Raw genomic sequence first — 18985 nt, forward strand, 5'->3', positions numbered from 1 at the left:
TTAAAATTCCAATTTATTTTTACAAAACACACATATCACAGTGCACAATAAAAACAACAAATTATAGCACCGCTATAGACATAAAAGTATTTCCATGAAATTAAAACCACAAACATTCAATGGGATCTCACTGAGAGCATGTGAAAGGTTGTGCACAATATTAGTTTGAAATATACTGTCTCAAAACTTTCACCCTAGTAAAACATCTAATTTAAAACAATTGATTCCTAAAACAAACCTCTCCCTTTTCGGTTACCATCATTAAGAAATTAAGACACTAACATAGTAATCCTATGTCTTGAATGATGATTTATAGAGTATCTGAATTCCCTGCGTGTGAGTTTGTTTTCAGATGATCTCCAATATGGCTGCCTCTTCCAGTTCCTGATATATCCCGGGATCCAAACAGGACCCAAGCTCAGTGATAACAACATGTAGGGGCCCAACAGAGACGAGCCTGTGAGCCGTTCTGGGTTCCAACCCTTAGTTTAAGAAACAAATATAACAATGTCCTGAGAAGTGAATACAAATTGTCGGTGATGCTGCCGGTGAAGTGTGTTTGTGTTAGGGGAAGGTAAAAGAACTCTGTGTGTGTGTGTGTGTGTGTGTGTGTGGAGGAGGTACTCTGTATGGCTTGTGACCCTGCAGTCCTAAGATGCCTGCTCCTACAGTGCAGTGCTGCAGTATTTCCCTTTTAAAAAGACAGTATCACAATTCATCCGATTTGAATCAATACATTACCATAGAGTATATGGTGTATATAGCATAGATAAAACTACTTCATTAATGGACAGCTTTATTTCTGTATGCATAAATGTGCATAGGTTCTATTTTGCACCCATAGCTTTTTCCCTATTTGGTTCTATAGATCTTATATCACTTGATAGATGTTGTTCTAAAGGCTCTGACTCAAGCCAGTTCCACCAGAATCCACCTCACTTGACCAGTTGATCAGTCCTTTTGGTCTGAGATGACCTCTTCTTCTTCTTCTGCTCTTTTTCCCTTGTTCTCCTCTTCTTCCTCTCTAAATCTAACTCCCTTTTGGTAGAGTTTCCTCTGGTGGTGTTGTTCTACATTTTGATCCCAGCGTACAGTTCATCTATCTGGGACCTGAAGTGTTGCCGGAGTTCGGCCCGCTTGGCCTTCAGGGTCGGGGTGAGCAGGCCGTTCTGGACCGAGAAGAGCTCCGTGTGGATGCAGATGGCCTTCACCTGGAGGACACACACACACACACACACACACAAGCAGATAGGTTCTCTTAGAGAGGGTGATAAAGTCTTCTTATCGGCAGTAAAACAGCATGTCAAGGCTCAGAGAATTCCTCAGGTAATGCTACAAAGTCTACAAGGCTAATTATTGATTTATAGGGAGGTTTAAAGGGATACTACACTAAAATAACCCTTTTTAAATAACATATCTAGTCATGCTGTAGTTCGTATACTGTGCTACATGAATAAAGCTCGACTTGATTGACAGACAGACTGCTCTACCTGTTCGAAGGACTTGAGGCCTCCTTCCTTGCCCAGCCGCAGAATGTCCGCCAAGATGGCCGCCTTCACTTCCTATACAGACGGGGAACAGGAGGATACCTCAGAATGATGATGTCACCAGGTCTGCATCAGTTACATCACTGAAGATGATACCTTTAATGAATTCTGAGTAAAAGAAGCTACACGTCCTGACTGCATGACTCTTTTTAGCATATGAATTTGTGTATGAAAAATACAATTAGTTATGTATGACATTTTCATTTATTAGAAGAGTTAGAAACAATACATGTGCAAGAAATATACATACAGAACTATATAGAACTGCAGTTTAGTCTTACACATTCTGACTGTATACAGTATGTACACTACCAGTCAGAACTTTGGACACACCGCATTTTTCTTTATTTTGACTATATTCCACATTTTAGAATAATAGTAAAGACATCAAAACTATGAAATGACACAAATGGAATTATGCAGTGACCAAAAAATGTGTTCAACAAATCAAAACTATCTTATATTTTAGATTCTTTAAAGTAGCCGCCCTTTGCCTTGATGGAAAGGCAAAAGGCTTTGGAAAGAAATTCATACATAGGATCAACTTCACTATTTATATTTGTCTAAGAAACACATTTCAAGCATTTAAGCAGAAGCCTTTAGATCAAAATGGCTTTAAGAGAATGAAAAACATAGAACATTCAGTCAGGTGGGTCCAAACTTTTGACTGGTAGTGCATGTAGTCTGTATGTATAATTAAGTCTTGTAGAGTATTACCGCTTTGCCACAGAGTTCCAGGTAGCTGCCCTCCAGTCCCAGGGTCTTCTTAGCCCAGCCAGACAGGAAGTCAGGGTCAGGAACCACCACTGCCACCAGACACGCCTGGAGATAAGGACGATACATATATAACAAATACGACAGGGATTTTTAGAATGCTTGAACTGCTATATCACATAGTGTATTTAGGAATTTGTTTCATCATACGTCCCTCTGAGACACCACAAAACAAGAGTTTCCTCCACCTACCTGCAGACTGTCTCCATGCACAAAGATCTGTGCCAGTGCATCACTCCTCGTGTAAATATTCTCTATCTTCTCTGGGGCGATGTACTCCCCCTGCGCCAGCTTGAAGATGTGCTTCTTCCTGTCCACGATCTTCAGCGTACCGTTCTGCGTACACACACACACACACACACACAGGATGAATGTCTGTCCACATATCTACAGAAATCTTCATGTCATCTAAGACGCAGAAATACAATGAACCGAGGCTGAAATGAACTCACCGGCAGCCATTTCCCAATGTCTCCAGTGTGAACCCACCCGTCCGCATCGATGGTCTCCTCAGTCTTCTCTGGGTCTTTCAAATAACCCTGGAACACGTTAGGACCCTTCACGCACACCTGCACACACACACAGTTATTAAGAATAACATATACTTATCGTGTTAAGATGTCATTAGTGAAGCTTGTTTGATGGTATTGAGGTGATGTGTGTGTGTTTCACCTCTCCCTCTCCGTTAGCGGCCAGGTAGTTCATCTCTGCCACATCCACCAGTTTTACTGTGTTACAGGGAAGAGGAGCTCCAACGTGACCTGGTAAATTGGAGGAATGTAAAGTTAATGCAACCAATACTATAGGTTAACTTAGGATACAATTTAGATATCCAGACTACCTAGTTTGAACTAGTTAGTTAGTTAACTAGTTTAAAGTCAGTGTGTGTGTGTGTATTTAGCTAGGTGTGTGTTTTACCTGCACTCCAGTCGCCGGGCATGGTCATGGTGCATCCAGCGGTACACTCTGTTTGTCCATAGCCTTCATAGAACTAAGACAGAGAAAAGGTATGCTTATTATTATCATTGACAGAACATTATATGATGTATACCCTAATGGAACAAATAGGGAACAGAACATTATTGGGGATGTCATATTATCCACTATGATAATTTGATTAAAGATGATTTGAAAGGCATTTCTACTACTAGACAGTACATAGTACAACTACAGGGAAGATGGGAGAAAGAGAGAGGATAGCATGCGGAACATGGGATAAACCCTTACCCATGACATTGTGATGACAGGGAAAGATTAGTGTGTGTGTGTGTGTGTGTGTGTGTATTACCTGACAGCCTAATGCAGCTCTCAGGAAAGTGAGGACAGTCGGAGAGATGGGAGCAGCTCCTGTTATCATGAGACGTACATGACCTCCGAGGCTGGCCTGTAGAGGGCAGCACACTACATTACTATTTATTTACCATACAATCCCCCCTTATATACTGTAGTCTGTCACCATGTGTGCCACATAGACTGGCCTGTAGAGGGCATCACAAGACATATATTGTGTGGTACTTCCTATTACAGTAACGTGCTGAGAGTTACGGCTGTGCTGGTTTAATGTACCTGGACCTTCCTGAAGATGAGTCTATCCCAGATACTGTCTCTCCTGACAATGCCGCTCATCAGCTCCGCCTCCTTCCTCCTGTAGGCGAATCCCAGCAGCCAGCGCTTCACTGAGGTGTTGGCCTGCCCAAAGATCTACATACACACACAGACCGACGCAGATGCTCATCATCATCATCATCATCATCATCATCATCATCATCATCGACAACAACAGATGCTATGTGTAGGTTCTGGTAAAGAAGACTTGGGCTTCCTACTGAATGTTAATCTGTTGCAAAGATAAGAAGATAAAGGCTTCATCTTCATCTATTCCACTTTAAATTAATGCAATGTTGTTTTGAAGGACATGGAGCTGCAAATAAAATTATGACCGTTTCCATAACACAATAGATATTTTACATAATCAATTACATTGATCCCATTTCATGGAAGAGAGTCATTCAAAACCAAAATTATTCAATAATCACACTCCACTAGCAGAGAGACAGCAGAGATGTGCCTTTCATCTTCGGGTTTTAAAAAGTCAAGATTTCATAGCAGCAGTACCAGAGATTCAGCAGCACCTCTATTGTCTCTAAGTAAGTCTGTAAAGCAAAATTCTCTAAAAAAAAAAAAAAAAAAAAATGTAGTGAGCCATTGTAAACTGGCTAGTCAGACTGAGGCAGAGCATGGCGGGCCTGCCATAGGGCTCACTGTCCAGGGGTGTAGTGAAGGGCATGACAAGCAGAGAAGATGCTGGGTAGAGAATACGCAGAGTGTCACCAAATCATTCACACCTACCTTATCAAACATTCTGTTTAAGAGTCTGGGTACTACAGGGAAGACGGTAGGCTTCAATGTGGTCAGGTCGTCCATCAGCAGACGGATGTCTCCCTGGAAATAACCGATCCTGGCTCCCTGCACCAACATCACCCCCTGTGAGCCATACGAGCCAGAGAGAGAGACACACAGGGAGAGGGAGAGAGAGTGAGAAAGAGAGACAGATAGAGAGAGAGAGAGAGAGAGAGAGAGAGAGAGAGAGAGAGAGAGAGAGAGAGAGAGAGAGAGAGAGAGAGAGAGAGAGAGAGAGAGAAGGGGGTTTGTGGAGGACAGAGAGAAAGGGTGATACAGAGAAACAGTGAGAGAGATGTTTACATGTTTCATTGTGGGGAAATGGGGGTGTGACAGTTCCAGGTAAGGATAGGGTTTGGAGGTCTGGGAAGAGGACACATCTTTATAAATGGAGGAGGATAGTTTGGATGATTATGCTCAGCAGGCAGAATCAGAAAAACAAACAGGGTTTCAGCATTCAGGCTCTGGCAGAGCTGTTTGTCAGCATTACTGCACTATTCACCATTCAATTACACTTTCTATAATGCTCTGAGGTTGGCTTCAGCAGCAAAGTACAAATAATGCATAAAAAAATATGATTTTTCTTTTTGCCATGCTCTCAATCCAAAATACAACAAATCTTGAGGCTCTTTTGAAAATCGGCTTCGTGGGAATAGATTCAGTATGATCTTGTGCCTTCCCACTATGTAAAGGCCTTATTTTTAAATTTGGAAAATATGCTTAAAACTAGATAGAACTGTAGATAATGTGCCATCCTCCTCCACTCATTTTGATGCTACTGTACAATGTGAACGCTTTATTAAAGTGCGGGGGAGGAAGAGGAAGGAAGAGGAAGGAAGAAGGGACATACCTGTACTACTCTCTCAAACATATGAGCCAAGGGAAGGTAGGATACATGGACATCACCGGGACGCAATGGACAGTGGGTCTAAAATACACACACACACACACACACACACACAGGGATAGGAACACACATGGACACACACAGACATACACCCACACAAAGGAACACATGGCCACACAGAGACAAACCAGAATGTACAAACACACACATGGGCCCAGACAGGGATGGACACACACACACACACACACACACAAAGAGGGAGGGAAGGGTGTGAATGTTACTGTTTGTACCTCCACCACCCTCTCAAACATGTGGGCCAGAGGCAGAAAAGACATCATGACATCTTCTGAAGTAGTCTGAGCATAAGACTGGAGGGAAGAGGAGGTGACAGAGTTCAGTCATCCAGCATACAAACTTACAACTCATCTCCTATTCCTTATTATGCCTTCTTATTTTGCCTCCCTGTTATGATCATATATCTATTTTTTTCATCTAGTATTATTTCCATTTTTCTTTTTTCCTCCCACTACTACTTTATTTTCTTCTTTTTCTGCTCTTAATTGTCTTGCCTTGGTTAAATAAAGGTTATTACTATTATTTCCCGGTTTGTTCCTGTTGTTTTTCTAAAGGGGTGAACAGTCTGAACCCAGTATGTTGGTACCACTGGATGCTGAATCAGCGGAAGGTTTGGCCTGTCAACAACCGGTTTAGCAGGAAGCATCAGATGAAAGGACGAGCACTCTCGCTGCATCTATCCCTCTCTCTCTCTCTCCTCATCTCTTCCTCTGTCCCGCTTGTGTCTTTCTTTCTATTTAATCTAATCTAAACGGGGACACAAAATGGTGCAAAGGAAAACAACTAAACCCTTTTTTTTTTTTTTAACACTCTACCCTCCCGCACTCCCTCCATTCCCTTGCTCCTTTCCACAGTAAATCTGGTGAAGGCATAACAACAGAAGTATTAATAGTTGTAGTATAGCAGTAATAACAGTCTTGTTAAACATTGTTTTGTATAGTTATAATTGAACAGTACTAACAGTAGTAGTATAAAGATAGTGCCTTACCTCAGTGATCCTGATGAAGGCTGAACAGTTGGACACAAGGTTCCCATGGGTCAACATGGCTCCCTTTGGATTGCCTGTACACACACACACACACAAGCAGGAAATTGGCAGATATTTATAGATCAGTACACATGGGACCACAATAAATCAAAGACATATTGAAGCAAATGTCAAATATTGATGGAAGAGTGTATGGTGCAAGAGAGTGTGTGTGTGTGTGTCACCTGTGGTTCCGCTGGTGAAGCAGATGACGGCCATGTCCTCAGGTCGCGGAGCCTGGAAGGGAGGGAGTGTGAACATCAAGGGTCAAACTCTGCCAGGTAACAGATGGCATCATCATCATGCAAACTACTGATTGGACGGAGGGAATTCAGCAAGTTGACAACATTACTCACCACTGGCTGCTGATGGTTGGCCTTGCCGATCGCCTGTAGAGACAAGGAGAGGACCTTAGTGAAGTCAGGGTGGATGGATAGGAGAGGGCAAGGAAAGAAAGCAAAAAAGAAAGAAAGAAAGACAAAACAAAAAGAAAGGTAGAAACCCCCTGCTGACCTCCATCTCCTCCAGGCTGAGGATGTGGATACCGGCCTGGCGCCCCCTGTTGACCAGGTCCGCACTGGGCGTCTCCATTAGAACGATGGTCTTCACTGAGTGTTGCCTGTTCTCCACACAGTCCAGGACCAGGTTGGCTTTCACAGCCACGTCACACACTATGGTCGAGATGGTGGCTGCAGCAACACACACACACACACACCAGTAAACATCAGGTCAAAAAGAGGCAATAATATATAAGAATATAAGGGATGAAATAAAGTGTAATGCCACTGTTGTTGTTGCTGTGGTTTACCTTTGTCTATAATGTAGGAGATGGCTTCTGTCCCCAGTGTGTCGTAGAGAGGAACTGACACCAGGGAGTAGGTGTAACAGGCCAGCTCACTGATGGTCCACTACATACACACACACACACACATTTTAATTGTGTTAATGAGAGATACTGTTATATTTGAGAGTACTGTGCAAAGGAACTGAAACTACAGAATAGGTTTAACAGTTCAGCTCTGAAATAGTCTGCTACAAACACACATACACATCGAGGTGTTCTTGTGCAGTCAATTTTTCAAGAAATATGAAAAGTGACCCATTTATTGAATACAAATTTCAACTGTCCAAATACTTTTGGCAACCTGAGAGGGGAAGATGACAAAAAAAATTCTCTAGGACTTTCATTGTCCATAGCTGCAATGTGATTTCAAGCCGAAAGAGCTGGTTAACTAAAAATTAAACTACATGACTGAAAATCCCCTCAAAGTTAAACTGACAGTCTGTACTTTGACCTAATCGTTACTGTATACCAAAGTAATAAAGAGGATGGAGTCAAACTGTATGTGTGTGTGTGTGTGTGTGTGTGTGTGTGCCCGTACCTCCGGTCTGTTCTGGGAGAAGATGCCGATGTGGGGGTCTGTGGTCTTTGAGTGTCCTTTGTGGAGAAATGCTGAACCTAGATTCTCTGCTCTCTCCAATACCTAAAACACACACACACACACACACACACACACACAGCTGTTAACACTGCTCTAATTATAACAAAATAACTATATAAACTAGCTATGATTTTCAATATTGTGGCTTCACATTTTGACATGCAAACTAAATCACATGTACTGTCACTATCACAGTTAAAATGTCATTATGTCTTTATATGGTGAGCCGATTATGGCGGCATGGAGTCCAACCTGTTTGTATGGCATCCATTCATATGGCTGTTTGGGTTTCCTGGAGCCCAGACAGGGACCATTATCTGGGGGATGAAAGAAAGCAAGAAAGAAAGCAAGAAAGAAAGAAAGAAAGAAAGAAAGTGTTTATAGTGGCAGCAATAAGCTGTAATGTAAACAGTGGAGGATGGTAACTCAGAAGGCTGAGGAGAACAGTCAGCAGTAATACTACTAGGCTCTTGAATAGTCCTTAAGTACATAATGATATTACAGTGTTGATGACTTACTGGAGACTCGGGCCCCTCTGAGGAAGAACTCGTACATGGTTATGGCATCGTCATAGAAATGAGTCATGTGACCGCCTCCGTTCAGCAGAGCCGACCGTCGCGCAAACTCTCCTCCCTGATTGGACGAAAATGAAACGGTCAATTAAATATATGTCAGGTTTTCCTGTGGACATTATGTTGTGCGCAAAATTTGTATGAAGAAGTGGAAAAGTGGAAAACCTGGCCGATACAAAGCAGTTACATTGTAACGGTTTTGGTGATTTACTTTCTTTTTTGACTTGAATTGAAAGCTCACATGGTCTTTATCTTCATTAAGTTGATTAAGTTTCAAGACCCTAGGGCCAACGAAACCTAGTCAAAACCCAGCGTAGTTTTTCAAAAACGCATAGGCCACAAAGGGAAAATCAGCCCATTTCTTTCAGTTCCTGAAAGGCTGACTTTTAGGAGGTGCAAGGTTTGAAATTTGACAGCCACGGGGTGTTTGACCTTGTGTGTGTCGTGTCAGGATGGAATCAGGAAGTAAACCTGCTGGCCAAAACAAAGCGGTTTGTGTCTGGCCCCTTTAAGTGGAGGAAGTAATACGAGTTTATGGGAGACACACACACGCACACACACACACACACACACACACACATACACACAGTACATTCCTGTTTGCTATTAATACATGACTAGTGTTACTACAGTGTTTGTGGTGTCACCTAAACTGATCTAATATCTAGCCAGGCAGGCTCTACCTGTTCTGTTAAGACCCAGCCTACTGTAACCCCAGCTATGTCGTATAAATCCAATTCAAAGGGTACGCCAAGGGCACCGCAATCCTAGACTGGGTTGTGCCTGTGTAGACATTTATTGGTAAATTAACTCCTTCCTAGAACACTACTTACTAAACTAGGCTACATTTGAATGTGGATCTTTGCTAGAGGACACTAGATGTATGCTGTAACTTCAGGCCTGTCAGTGAAAGAAGTTAGTAGTGTGCAGCCCTTAGAAGTCATGAAAAGGTTTGTAGCCTAGTCTGTAGTTCAGTCAAGGCAACTGTCCTGCTTTGGTTCTGGTTTGAAGCCCAGCAGATTTTTGCAACCTTTATTTATCCAGTGAATGTTGACTGAGCATTGTGCTCTTTTCCAGCAACACCCTGCTTCACACTTGTACAGTTACACGCATTCACACCTTGGAGCTGCCCAGTACAAACAAGTCTTCTACTGTTGGACACTGAGCAGCTCCACTAGAGCAGCTGAGGTTCAGTGCCTTGCTCAAGGGCACTAACAGTAGTGGAGGGAGGGGAGAGCGGCACTCATTCGCTTTCCCAGACAATTCGGGGATTCAAACCAGTTAGTTCACTTCAGCAGGGCACTAAACACACTTATTTATTTTGCTTTTTAACTGTTTACTTTTTAACTCACCTGAACCTCGACCGACTGCATGCGGAGGTCGCAGGGTGGTGGGAGGGGCTTGGGCCGCGTTGCCAGGTAGTAGGTTGTCATGGCAGCCATCGCCCCCATGCTGACCAGCGTGGGGGTGGAGAGACTCCTGACATACTGGCTGACTTCATCCAGATCTGGCATCCGCAGCTTCCGCAGTAACTCCTGGCTCAGCATGCTGCTGCTGCTGATATGGTGTTGGGTGAGGGGCGTGTGTGCTTGGGGATGGTACGCCTGCGTGTGTGTGTGTGTGGGTGGGTGGGGTGGTAGGATGGGTGTGTCAAGTAAACGTGCCTCTATGTGTGTGTGTTAGGTGGCCGTGATGGTGCCAATAGCAGTAGGGAGGGTGTGGTAAGGGTTGCGTTTGAAAACACTTACCACTCTAAATTGGCCCTGAGGTAAGGTGGAGTTAAGGTGAATGCCCTGAGGTGAGGTAAAGAGTGTGTGTAATGGTAAGGAGTGTGTGGAGGGGTGAGGGGAAGAGCTGGCCAGGAGAGGATCTGGAGAGAGAGCAAGAGAGAGATTTGTTCACTTTCTGGATAAGTAAGTATTTATTTGGTCAGTAGGTTCTGTGTAGCTTTGTTACGTTTAACCACCAACCAACCAATCAAATTCCTAACTTTGTGCATGCTTCCTAATGCGATTAGATAATCTCAACATAATTAAACCTCCAAATATAAAGCATGGCCACACTGAGGCAACTATTTTTAATGTATTGTCAGAAATGAGTAGCGTTTTGTTTTTTACGTTGATTTTGCTTGGTTAATATATCCAAAAGAAACTGGAAAAAAGTTGGATTTAATGTTTTTTTCATTTCAGCTCTCAAGGCAATAACAACTAGCAAACTATTAAAGGGTGTGCAGACTTTGATATCCACAGTACATAGGCTCTTGTGACTGGAGAATATTTGTTTTCTTTAAAGAAATTGTTCTTAATGGTATTTCAGCTGTGTCAGACAGTATACAATGGAGAGGCCCACAGTGTTGCAATCACACATTCTGCACCCACAGAGCCATCAGGATAGCTCTAATAAGTGATTCTTACTCTTGTTAAAATGCAAACTGAGAGCAGCTTACAATAGCCTGTTATAAGTCTAGAGCCTAGATTCTTAGACCTTTGGGTGGGGTGCAAAATAGACCCCTTTCCACCTGGCATTAAATTGCTTCCTGGGTGATCAGATTGTAATCAGATAGAACAAAAAAAGACATAAAACCTAGGCGTAAATCTACCTAAAACACACTGAAGGTGTAGAAACCCAGGTGTAGATGCACCCAAACCACCTTTGAAGGTGCTCAAAAATGCATCTGGCCACATTAACAAAAAAGTGTAAATGCAGTGTCTCCAATCCACATAGAGCAACTATGGAAATGGAAATAAACTTTTGCACGGGGATCCGACCAGGATGCACATACAATTTATCAGTCAGGCAGCTTGGATAGAAACATACTTGTTAAAAATGGATCGTCAGGAAACTCAGGCCTTCTTACTTTTAAAGGATTTAAACGACTTACTTATTTTTAGAGGAGATATTAAGAGGAAAAGATGTGTGGCAGTCTGTATTTTGTGAGGGAAAAAGAGAAATCTGACTCCAGTGTGTATCCTGAAGACACATGTTAATGTCAGGTGTAAATGTTATCTAGTTAAATCATATCTAGCCAGGTGGAAAGGAGGCCATAGATCACAGGCCTGTTACTGGTGGATTCCCCAACCGCAGACTGCTGTGTCTATTTTTAGCTTCTCAGTTTGGTCGCAGCATAAAAAAAAAACGTATAGCACCTCTGGCACACTGTAGTGCTACTAATACCAACCTACATTGTTTAGCTGTGGCTCACATGACAGTATAATTAGATCACCTTACCATATTTAACAGATTTTCTCCTGACAAGATTAGCAGGTGTCAGGTGTAAGGTTCCCATGGGTGTGTGTGTGTGTGTAACAGGTGGCAAAGACAAGCTGTCGGTGTTGTAACATAAATACACACATGCGCGCACACACACACACACACACCCGGTTGAGGTGACAGACTGAGCTCATTAGAAATAGAGAGTGAGGTCTTCAGGTGAAACCGAGCGACAGGTCCACCTCCATGTGAACCCCGACCTTAGACCCAGACTACTAGCCAACAGCAGGGACAAAGGGAACTCCACTGATCACATCAAGACCCACTCTGAAGGCTCACAGAGCCTTTATCACAATAGATTACAGACCAATTCTCATCATCATATAAGGGTCTCAATTTGTCAAATAAAGAGAGAAAAGGTAATCCTGTATGTTGAGAACAACTGCTGCTACAAATACTACTACTATAACAATCATGGAACAACCATTATCATTGAGTCTTTTCATTTCATTATTAGTGTTGCTCCTTTAAATCGCAAACAGCATCAACAATCAGTTTTCCTCATATTGTGTTTCTTGTACTCATAATACAGTTGAGTTTCTCCTTGAATGAACTCCTCAGTAATATCTAACCACTTGAGGGGGGGATCCAGTCCATTTCCTTGTAATTGCCATTTTATTGGCTGCAAGTAAAACCTTTCCAGATATTTATCAGCTCTCAGTGCAGTTCCTTCTGTCAAACTGACAAGACACAGTCTTGTCAGGATTCAATAACTCACAAACATAATTCCAAAACTGGCGTCTATTTCCTGACAGTTCCAAAATACAGGATGACATCACATCCAACTATTCAAACCAGTTGTCTCCTTTTAACTCGTAGAAGTGAGTGGAGGAGTGATTGGTGGTGAGGATGGGCTTTGGGCCCATCCTCACCTACTAATAGAAATAGTAATTAATATCCAACATAGGCTACATACATGTAAAAAGTATAAAAGAAAGTATATATCCGTTTCATTACGGACATATGGAAGATCTTTTCTTGTTTGTCTATAAAATCCCCCCCCCCCCAACAACGATGTCATCGTCCATCACGATGTTTCACTGTGGACATCGTCATATGCCAATTTGGTAGACATCGCCCAACCCTAGTACCAATCATTATCTGGGACAATAAAGACAAAGAGCAGAGATTATTCTATGTCTGCTGTATGCAGTGGTTTTTCAGGTTCAATCACCTTCATTAGGGCCAGTTTTACATCTTTTCTAAGTAGTCCCTTTAGAATGAAATAATCCATTGTCCTCTGGTTTACTGTGGGCCAATAGAGGGGCTTGTCATGAAGCCCAGCACTCCCAGCACTTCCAGCAAGAATGAACGGCAACATGACCACAGCTCTAGTAAGCTGGCCCTTGTGACGTCCTTTGTCATCTTGATTTCTTGCTGAGCATTTTGTTTTGCTTTTGAGGTGGAGTGGACCCCATCATTACAACTTCACAATGAAGAGAAAAGGGACAGTCTGAAGGATGATTCATTGACTGTAATCTGTCCGGTGACCACCCACTCAAAACATGATTCAGGCCTTTTCTTTAAACTGTCACTGTGGCAGCTCAGTGGAACACCACAAGCATAGCATACCCGTATGCTTTGAAAGTTACTGATAAACTTATAGTGGCAGCCTGTAAGCTGCCCTGACTGCAGCTGGTTGAAAACCTCTACAGCTTAAAGTAATAAAATGACACTTAAGATTTTCCTCTTATTTTTTTTCACCAGGCAGCAGAGTCTCAACTGGCAATTTTTGGAATTCCTCATTGAAACCAGTGGTACTGCTAGTTACGAACAAACTTGTCCATAAGTAGTAGACTATCTATTGGTTCCAATAAGCAATACTAACAACACTAAGAAGCCTTATTTTGGTTAATTTTGCACCCAGAATGCAAACAGACAACTACCAAAAGATGAAACTGTAAAACTGAATGGGTCCACAAGATGACTCCCAGCAGGTTAGTGTATATTTCTCCATATGGCCTGTTGAATTCCTTCCCTACTCACCTGTCACACAGAACAGCCAACCAGGTGAGACAAACTGCGACTCTGGGAACGCTGTTCTCACTGCTGCAACAGCACCACACACACTGACTATTCTCACTAGGATGCACTGATACACACACACCCACTCTCCGTCACAAAGTGATATGCAACCGCAGCTAATCTACCAATCAAAGGTCAAGCTGGTTCCAACGAGGGCTTCAGTTGGCTGGTTGTGTCAAGACAGTCACTTTTTCAGGTGATGTCATCAAGGCTAGTTGATCTGATCGGTCTGAATGACTCGAAGATTCAATGAATTGAATCAATGAGGGGCTAGAGGTCGGGTCAATAACTGAGTTGGGATTTTTCCACTCTCCCTGTTTTAAAGCTCCAATGACCCTCTAAAGCTCTCTCCAGACAGCAATAGTGTTACCAGGGGAAGTCTGTTGTTTGGTCATTTTTACCGCAGGACCACATGAATTTTATCCTGTCTGGAACAAATATGTCAGTGATTTTCTCCAGCTACTCTGGTAGAAATTCAGGCTGAAATTACCTACTCTATTTCAAATTATCTCTGACATCCTAGGTTAATTTTAATCCTGTACGAATTGACATGTCAGTGTTTCATGCAATTACTGACTTTCACACTGAAATTTCACATAAGTTCCTGAAACGTTTGATTTGCAGAGGGAAAAATTAATTCTTTGGGACTTTTGGTGTGAAGAGAAAAGGGGAGGTAGAAGGAGGAAAGAAGGAAGGAAGGAGACAAGGAAAAGAAGGAACACAAATTGATGAGGCAGAGTAGCATGAAGATGGAGATAAGGTTCAGGGAGGGAAATAATGGCTAGAGATGTGGAGAAGGAAAGAGAGAGGGAGAAGGAGAATTTGCATCGAGACACTAGACAGCTTGTTAGGTGTCCAGCATCACTACAACAGAAGTTTGAGTCTGGAGGTTGACATTTGTTGCACATCCTTCTCTCCTATCTTTTCTTCCACTCTACACTGTTATTGATGAAAGGAGAGATGGAGGGACTTGGGTATAGACAAGACAGCGGGACACAGATAGGAGATGAAAGAGAGGAGAGAGGGGGGAGAAAAGAAGCAAGTAAAACCAACAGATAAGTACAAACAAAGGGTTGCCCAGGAAGAAGAACAGGACAAATTTGCAAAGTCAATCAGCCGGTTCTAATGTCTAACTTCTCTTGACAAGGCCACACCAGAGCCGTAGCCACCAAGAGCTGGGTGAGTCTGGACTATAGAAAGGGTTTTTCCACCGTGGCCCTGATGACGAATTCCATGGCTTTTCCATGACATCCTAAAAATTGTATTCCTTCCTCCTGGTTTGTTAGTGTTATGGGTGAACAGCCTGGTTTCCACTTCAGTTGGGCTGAAAACCACCAGCTAATGGAAAACACATTCTGCTATATTCCTGTCAACTGACCCAAATGTAAAATTCCCTGATATTCCCGACTTCGCCAGACGATTTATCAAATTGCCTGACTGAAATTTTACAGCTTTCAAAATTTCATGATATTCCAGAATTTAAGTGACCAGTGGGAACCCTGTATGGATGCTTCATGGAACAGGATTGTGGCGCTAACAGGACTGTCGCTGAAAACTGCAATGGCCGAACTCCGTCTCTGTAGGGCTCTGGGCCTAAACGAAGCCCGGCTCTGTACTTTTGTCGGCTTCATCTCATCACTCATTCACTGCTGTTCTGCTACTGATTGACCAGACACCACATGCTGACTTTCTTTTACATTCACTCAGCAAAGGTGGGCCACCAAATCAAGCAACACTGCTGCTACTGTAGAAAATAAAACGCAATTAAGGCCAATTACACCCAATCACCCCCCTAAAAATAAAGTATCTACTAAGCAAAAACCAAGAAAAAAAATCTCCAATAGAAATAGAATCCCTTGGAGTCTCAACCTACAGGTTCAGACAGTCCCCAAGTCCACACACACACACACACACACACACCCCTCACCTTTCCCCCAGTGACCAATGACCCCTGGTGTAGTCAGCTGAGAGGATTGGAAAGAGTCAGATAAAAGCTGACCAGACGGAGGACAAGAGAGGAGAGAAGAGAGGAGAGAGTGTCCTGGTGACTCAGCAGGTTGAGGCACACAACATGTAACTGCAGTGTTGGGGGGGTAGAATCCATATTATTTCATCTCTTCTCTGACATTTCTTCACTCTCCACCATACCGTATACATGATTATGTTCATTATTATATAGATTGGAAGACAAATTGAGGCAGAACTGATTTTAATGTTCATCTATTAGACAAACAAAATGTAACAATGGCAATTTTTGTGTGCTGCAGTGCACTGAAATAACTTGTAATAATGCTAACATAGGCTACTAACTGAAAATGCAAAAACTCTTTGTGAGCTGAACTTAAATATACACACATTTGCATTAAGATTTAACCTCAGGCGGTTGGAAAACATCTCAGAAGCACAGTATGATTGTAACATGGCTGAAGTGTCCCAATAATAATACTACTCCTAATAGCCCCAAGGCAATCCCAGCCCCCCGCCCCCCCCCCTCACACACACACACGGTTATAAATAAAGATACATATCTCCTCCCTCTCTTATCAGCCACTGATAATAACATACTTCACCTCAATCAACTGAGTTACGTAAATGTGTTTAAGTATGCAGGCAAGACTGTTGCATTTCACACAGGGCCATATGTGTGCATGTGTGTGATAGACAGACACAGAGAGAGAGGGAGAGAGAGAGAGAGAGGGAGAGAGAGGTATTAGGGGACATGCCAAGGAACCAATGACAGCAGGGTGGGTTCATGGCCACCAACCAATCAGAGACAAGTCACCTTTCACCTCAAAACCTGCGGCATGGCTACTAGACCTCCTCAAGGCGTCTTATATAGCCTACTTCTATAGTCCACCCAACCATCTGTGTGTCTACCAATTTCGCTGTCTTTGTCATCATGCCTAAGGCTGGAACGGTTTTGAGCAGCCAGCCACAACAATCTCAACAAACACATGACCGCACACACACAGGCCAGCAAACAGCCTGCAACCAAACGTGTACAAAGCACGGTCGTAAATATACAACACTGGTCCCACGCTGTAAGCTTAGCCTATGTAAAAGCTGCGAGTGCTTTTGGTTCGAGTTCTTTTTGGTATGACCATTCAAGTTGTGTAATGTTAAAGTGGGCAGGACGTGTTAAAAGTCACACGTATCTGACTGTGACAGACAGAGATACCCACTGCTGCTTTAACTGGCGACTCTTTGACTACGTGGCTTAATAAAATTCCTCTTTCACAAACTCACGAAACAGAGTTATTCCAAAATTGATTAGAAACTTTCACTCCAGTGAAATATTACAGTTTTTGAGAGCAAAGGTCAAGTCTCCCCATTCACCTACAGGTTATTCATTGAAACGTTACAATACTAGCCTCGTACGTGTATGGAGAAGTACTCACGCCAAACTCTATTCAAAAATCTGTCAATTTAATGTTTTCTTGCTTATCGACCTGGTAGAATATACTTTAAAACGTTTTTTTTAAAATGCTAGGCGGCACTCCTAAATCGACATACGTCCAAAACACCAAGCAGCACTTTTTATCTGTCAAATATCACAACTGGTTCACACTGCTCGCCACGCTCCACTGCGATTTAACTCTATTTTGGTGGAAGACCACCGTGGGAACAACGGGTGAAGCAATTCTAAAAGGTGAAAATGTATTTAAGTGAGAGCCGCTTGGTATATTGGATGTATGCCGAATGGAAAAGCAGGTCACAACAATTCAGAAAAGGTCTTAAGTCACGCTGTCCAAGGTGTGAACGTCTGCCGATAAGCAAGGCAGCATTTGCCAGATTTTTGAATGGAGTTTGACCTGACCTCTCCATACGAGTAAGTACAAATTCACATACTGCATTTACAGATTCGTGTTTTATCCAGTAACACAATAATAACTAACTATGAAAACAGTGGGAAATAGTTATATATTCAATTTAAAGGTAATTAACCATGTATAACCAACTTGTAGGAAACTGTTTCCCACCTGTTTGCAGCGATGCTCCCGGCTTCTCGTTTCTTTCTGACCACGCGCGTGCTGTAGTAGTAGTGTTAAAGGTGAGGACTTCCTCTCAAGTTTTTCAAAATAAAACCCTTATTAATGATTGTGTTGCAACAGTGGCGTGCCATAGAGGGCCAAGCGGGGCGAAGAGTATTTGTTTTTCCTTCACCAACCATTACACCAGCTAATTAGTTGCTCTCTCTCTCTCTGGTTGAAGGTGTACTAATCAGTCAAACCACTGGTGTAGTGATTGGTTGGAAGGAAAACGGCATACTTTTGCCATGCGGAATACAAGGTACCAAAGTCAAAATCAATATTTTAAACGACTGGAATATTAATAGAATATAAATAGATCAAATAATTATTTAGGGGGGAATCTTTAGTAAGCAAAAAGAAATTGTATTTTCCCCAAATTCTCCTTTTGACAGCATAACAAATCTGCATTTTCCCCTCCAAATGTGATTTACGCTTTTATTTTGAAGATACAATTGCTCAACTTCCGGTATCAATTCTGGTAGCTTGACACAGCCAAGACCACAATCGGCCAATCAAGGAGCGTTTTTCAGAATATGACGGACTTGTCTTTGTAAGGCGACTTCTAATTGGTCAAACCTTGATCGGTTAATTACGGAGCACGTAAATGAATGGCCCTGTTTGAAAACTCTACACAGGACCTTCATTCATCTAAAACTATCTTAGATAACTAGGATAAAAAGTCTATCAGTAATATGCCAACTGCTTTCATATAATCAATCATTTTGTAAAGGTAGTTCTATTTCTTTTTCAAAGGAGGGACATCACTACTCATAAACATAAATCATAAATGTGGTGGTCAAAGCTGAATGGGTGATCAATGTGAATGCTGAACACACAGAATTGTACAACTGCTTTGACCAGAGCATTTATAATGGTAGGTGGTGTAATCTCCCCCTGCTTCATGGATAGTCAGTCAGCCTTGAGAATAACATATTTTAACCTAAGAGAACCTCATAAACTTGCTTTGTTAAGTAT

General features: G+C 42.4%; 1 protein-coding gene across 3 annotated transcripts; it reads right to left on the minus strand.

Moving 5' to 3' along the window:
• LOC139651554 (long-chain-fatty-acid--CoA ligase 1-like) lies at positions 1-17995 on the minus strand. Of its 3 annotated transcripts, none has more exons than XM_071528514.1 (21): positions 17960-17995; positions 10037-10554; positions 8631-8745; positions 8365-8429; positions 8053-8154; positions 7479-7578; positions 7184-7341; positions 7027-7059; positions 6856-6907; positions 6632-6705; positions 5572-5649; positions 4671-4805; positions 3888-4022; positions 3610-3705; positions 3240-3312; positions 2994-3082; positions 2774-2890; positions 2514-2657; positions 2265-2369; positions 1491-1562; positions 1-1211 (listed from the first exon to the last, which is right to left on the minus strand). In XM_071528514.1, exons 2-21 carry the CDS (start codon positions 10229-10231, stop codon positions 1071-1073), a joined length of 2079 nt encoding a protein of 692 aa, XP_071384615.1. In that variant the 5' UTR covers positions 10232-10554; positions 17960-17995; the 3' UTR covers positions 1-1070. The 3 variants fall into 3 exon arrangements, with proteins under 3 accessions (XP_071384615.1, XP_071384614.1, XP_071384616.1); XM_071528513.1 differs by having other exon boundaries at positions 7184-7359; XM_071528515.1 differs by lacking the exon at positions 5572-5649 and adding an exon at positions 5859-5936 and having other exon boundaries at positions 7184-7359.
• Between the last annotated feature and the right edge of the window lie 990 nt (positions 17996-18985).

The sequence above is a fragment of the Centroberyx affinis genome, unplaced genomic scaffold (genome assembly GCF_046629955.1).
Source record: "Centroberyx affinis isolate AG114_WGS23_722 - 3 ecotype Tasmania unplaced genomic scaffold, CSIRO-AGI_Caff_v1 ptg001682l_1, whole genome shotgun sequence".
In the NCBI taxonomy this organism is placed as follows: Eukaryota; Metazoa; Chordata; class Actinopteri; order Beryciformes; family Berycidae; genus Centroberyx; species Centroberyx affinis.

Excerpts from the sequence above, each read along its gene's own strand:
- LOC139651554 (XM_071528513.1), bottom strand. The coding sequence starts at position 10,231 with ATGCTGAGCCAGGAGTTACTGCGGAAGCTGCGGATGCCAGATCTGGAT. Across the intron at positions 8,155-8,364 it reads AATGGATGCCATACAAACAG|GTATTGGAGAGAGCAGAGAA; the intron begins GTTGGACTCCAT and ends TGTGTGTTTTAG. Across the intron at positions 6,908-7,026 it reads CCAACCATCAGCAGCCAGTG|GCTCCGCGACCTGAGGACAT; the intron begins GTGAGTAATGTT and ends CCTCCCTTCCAG.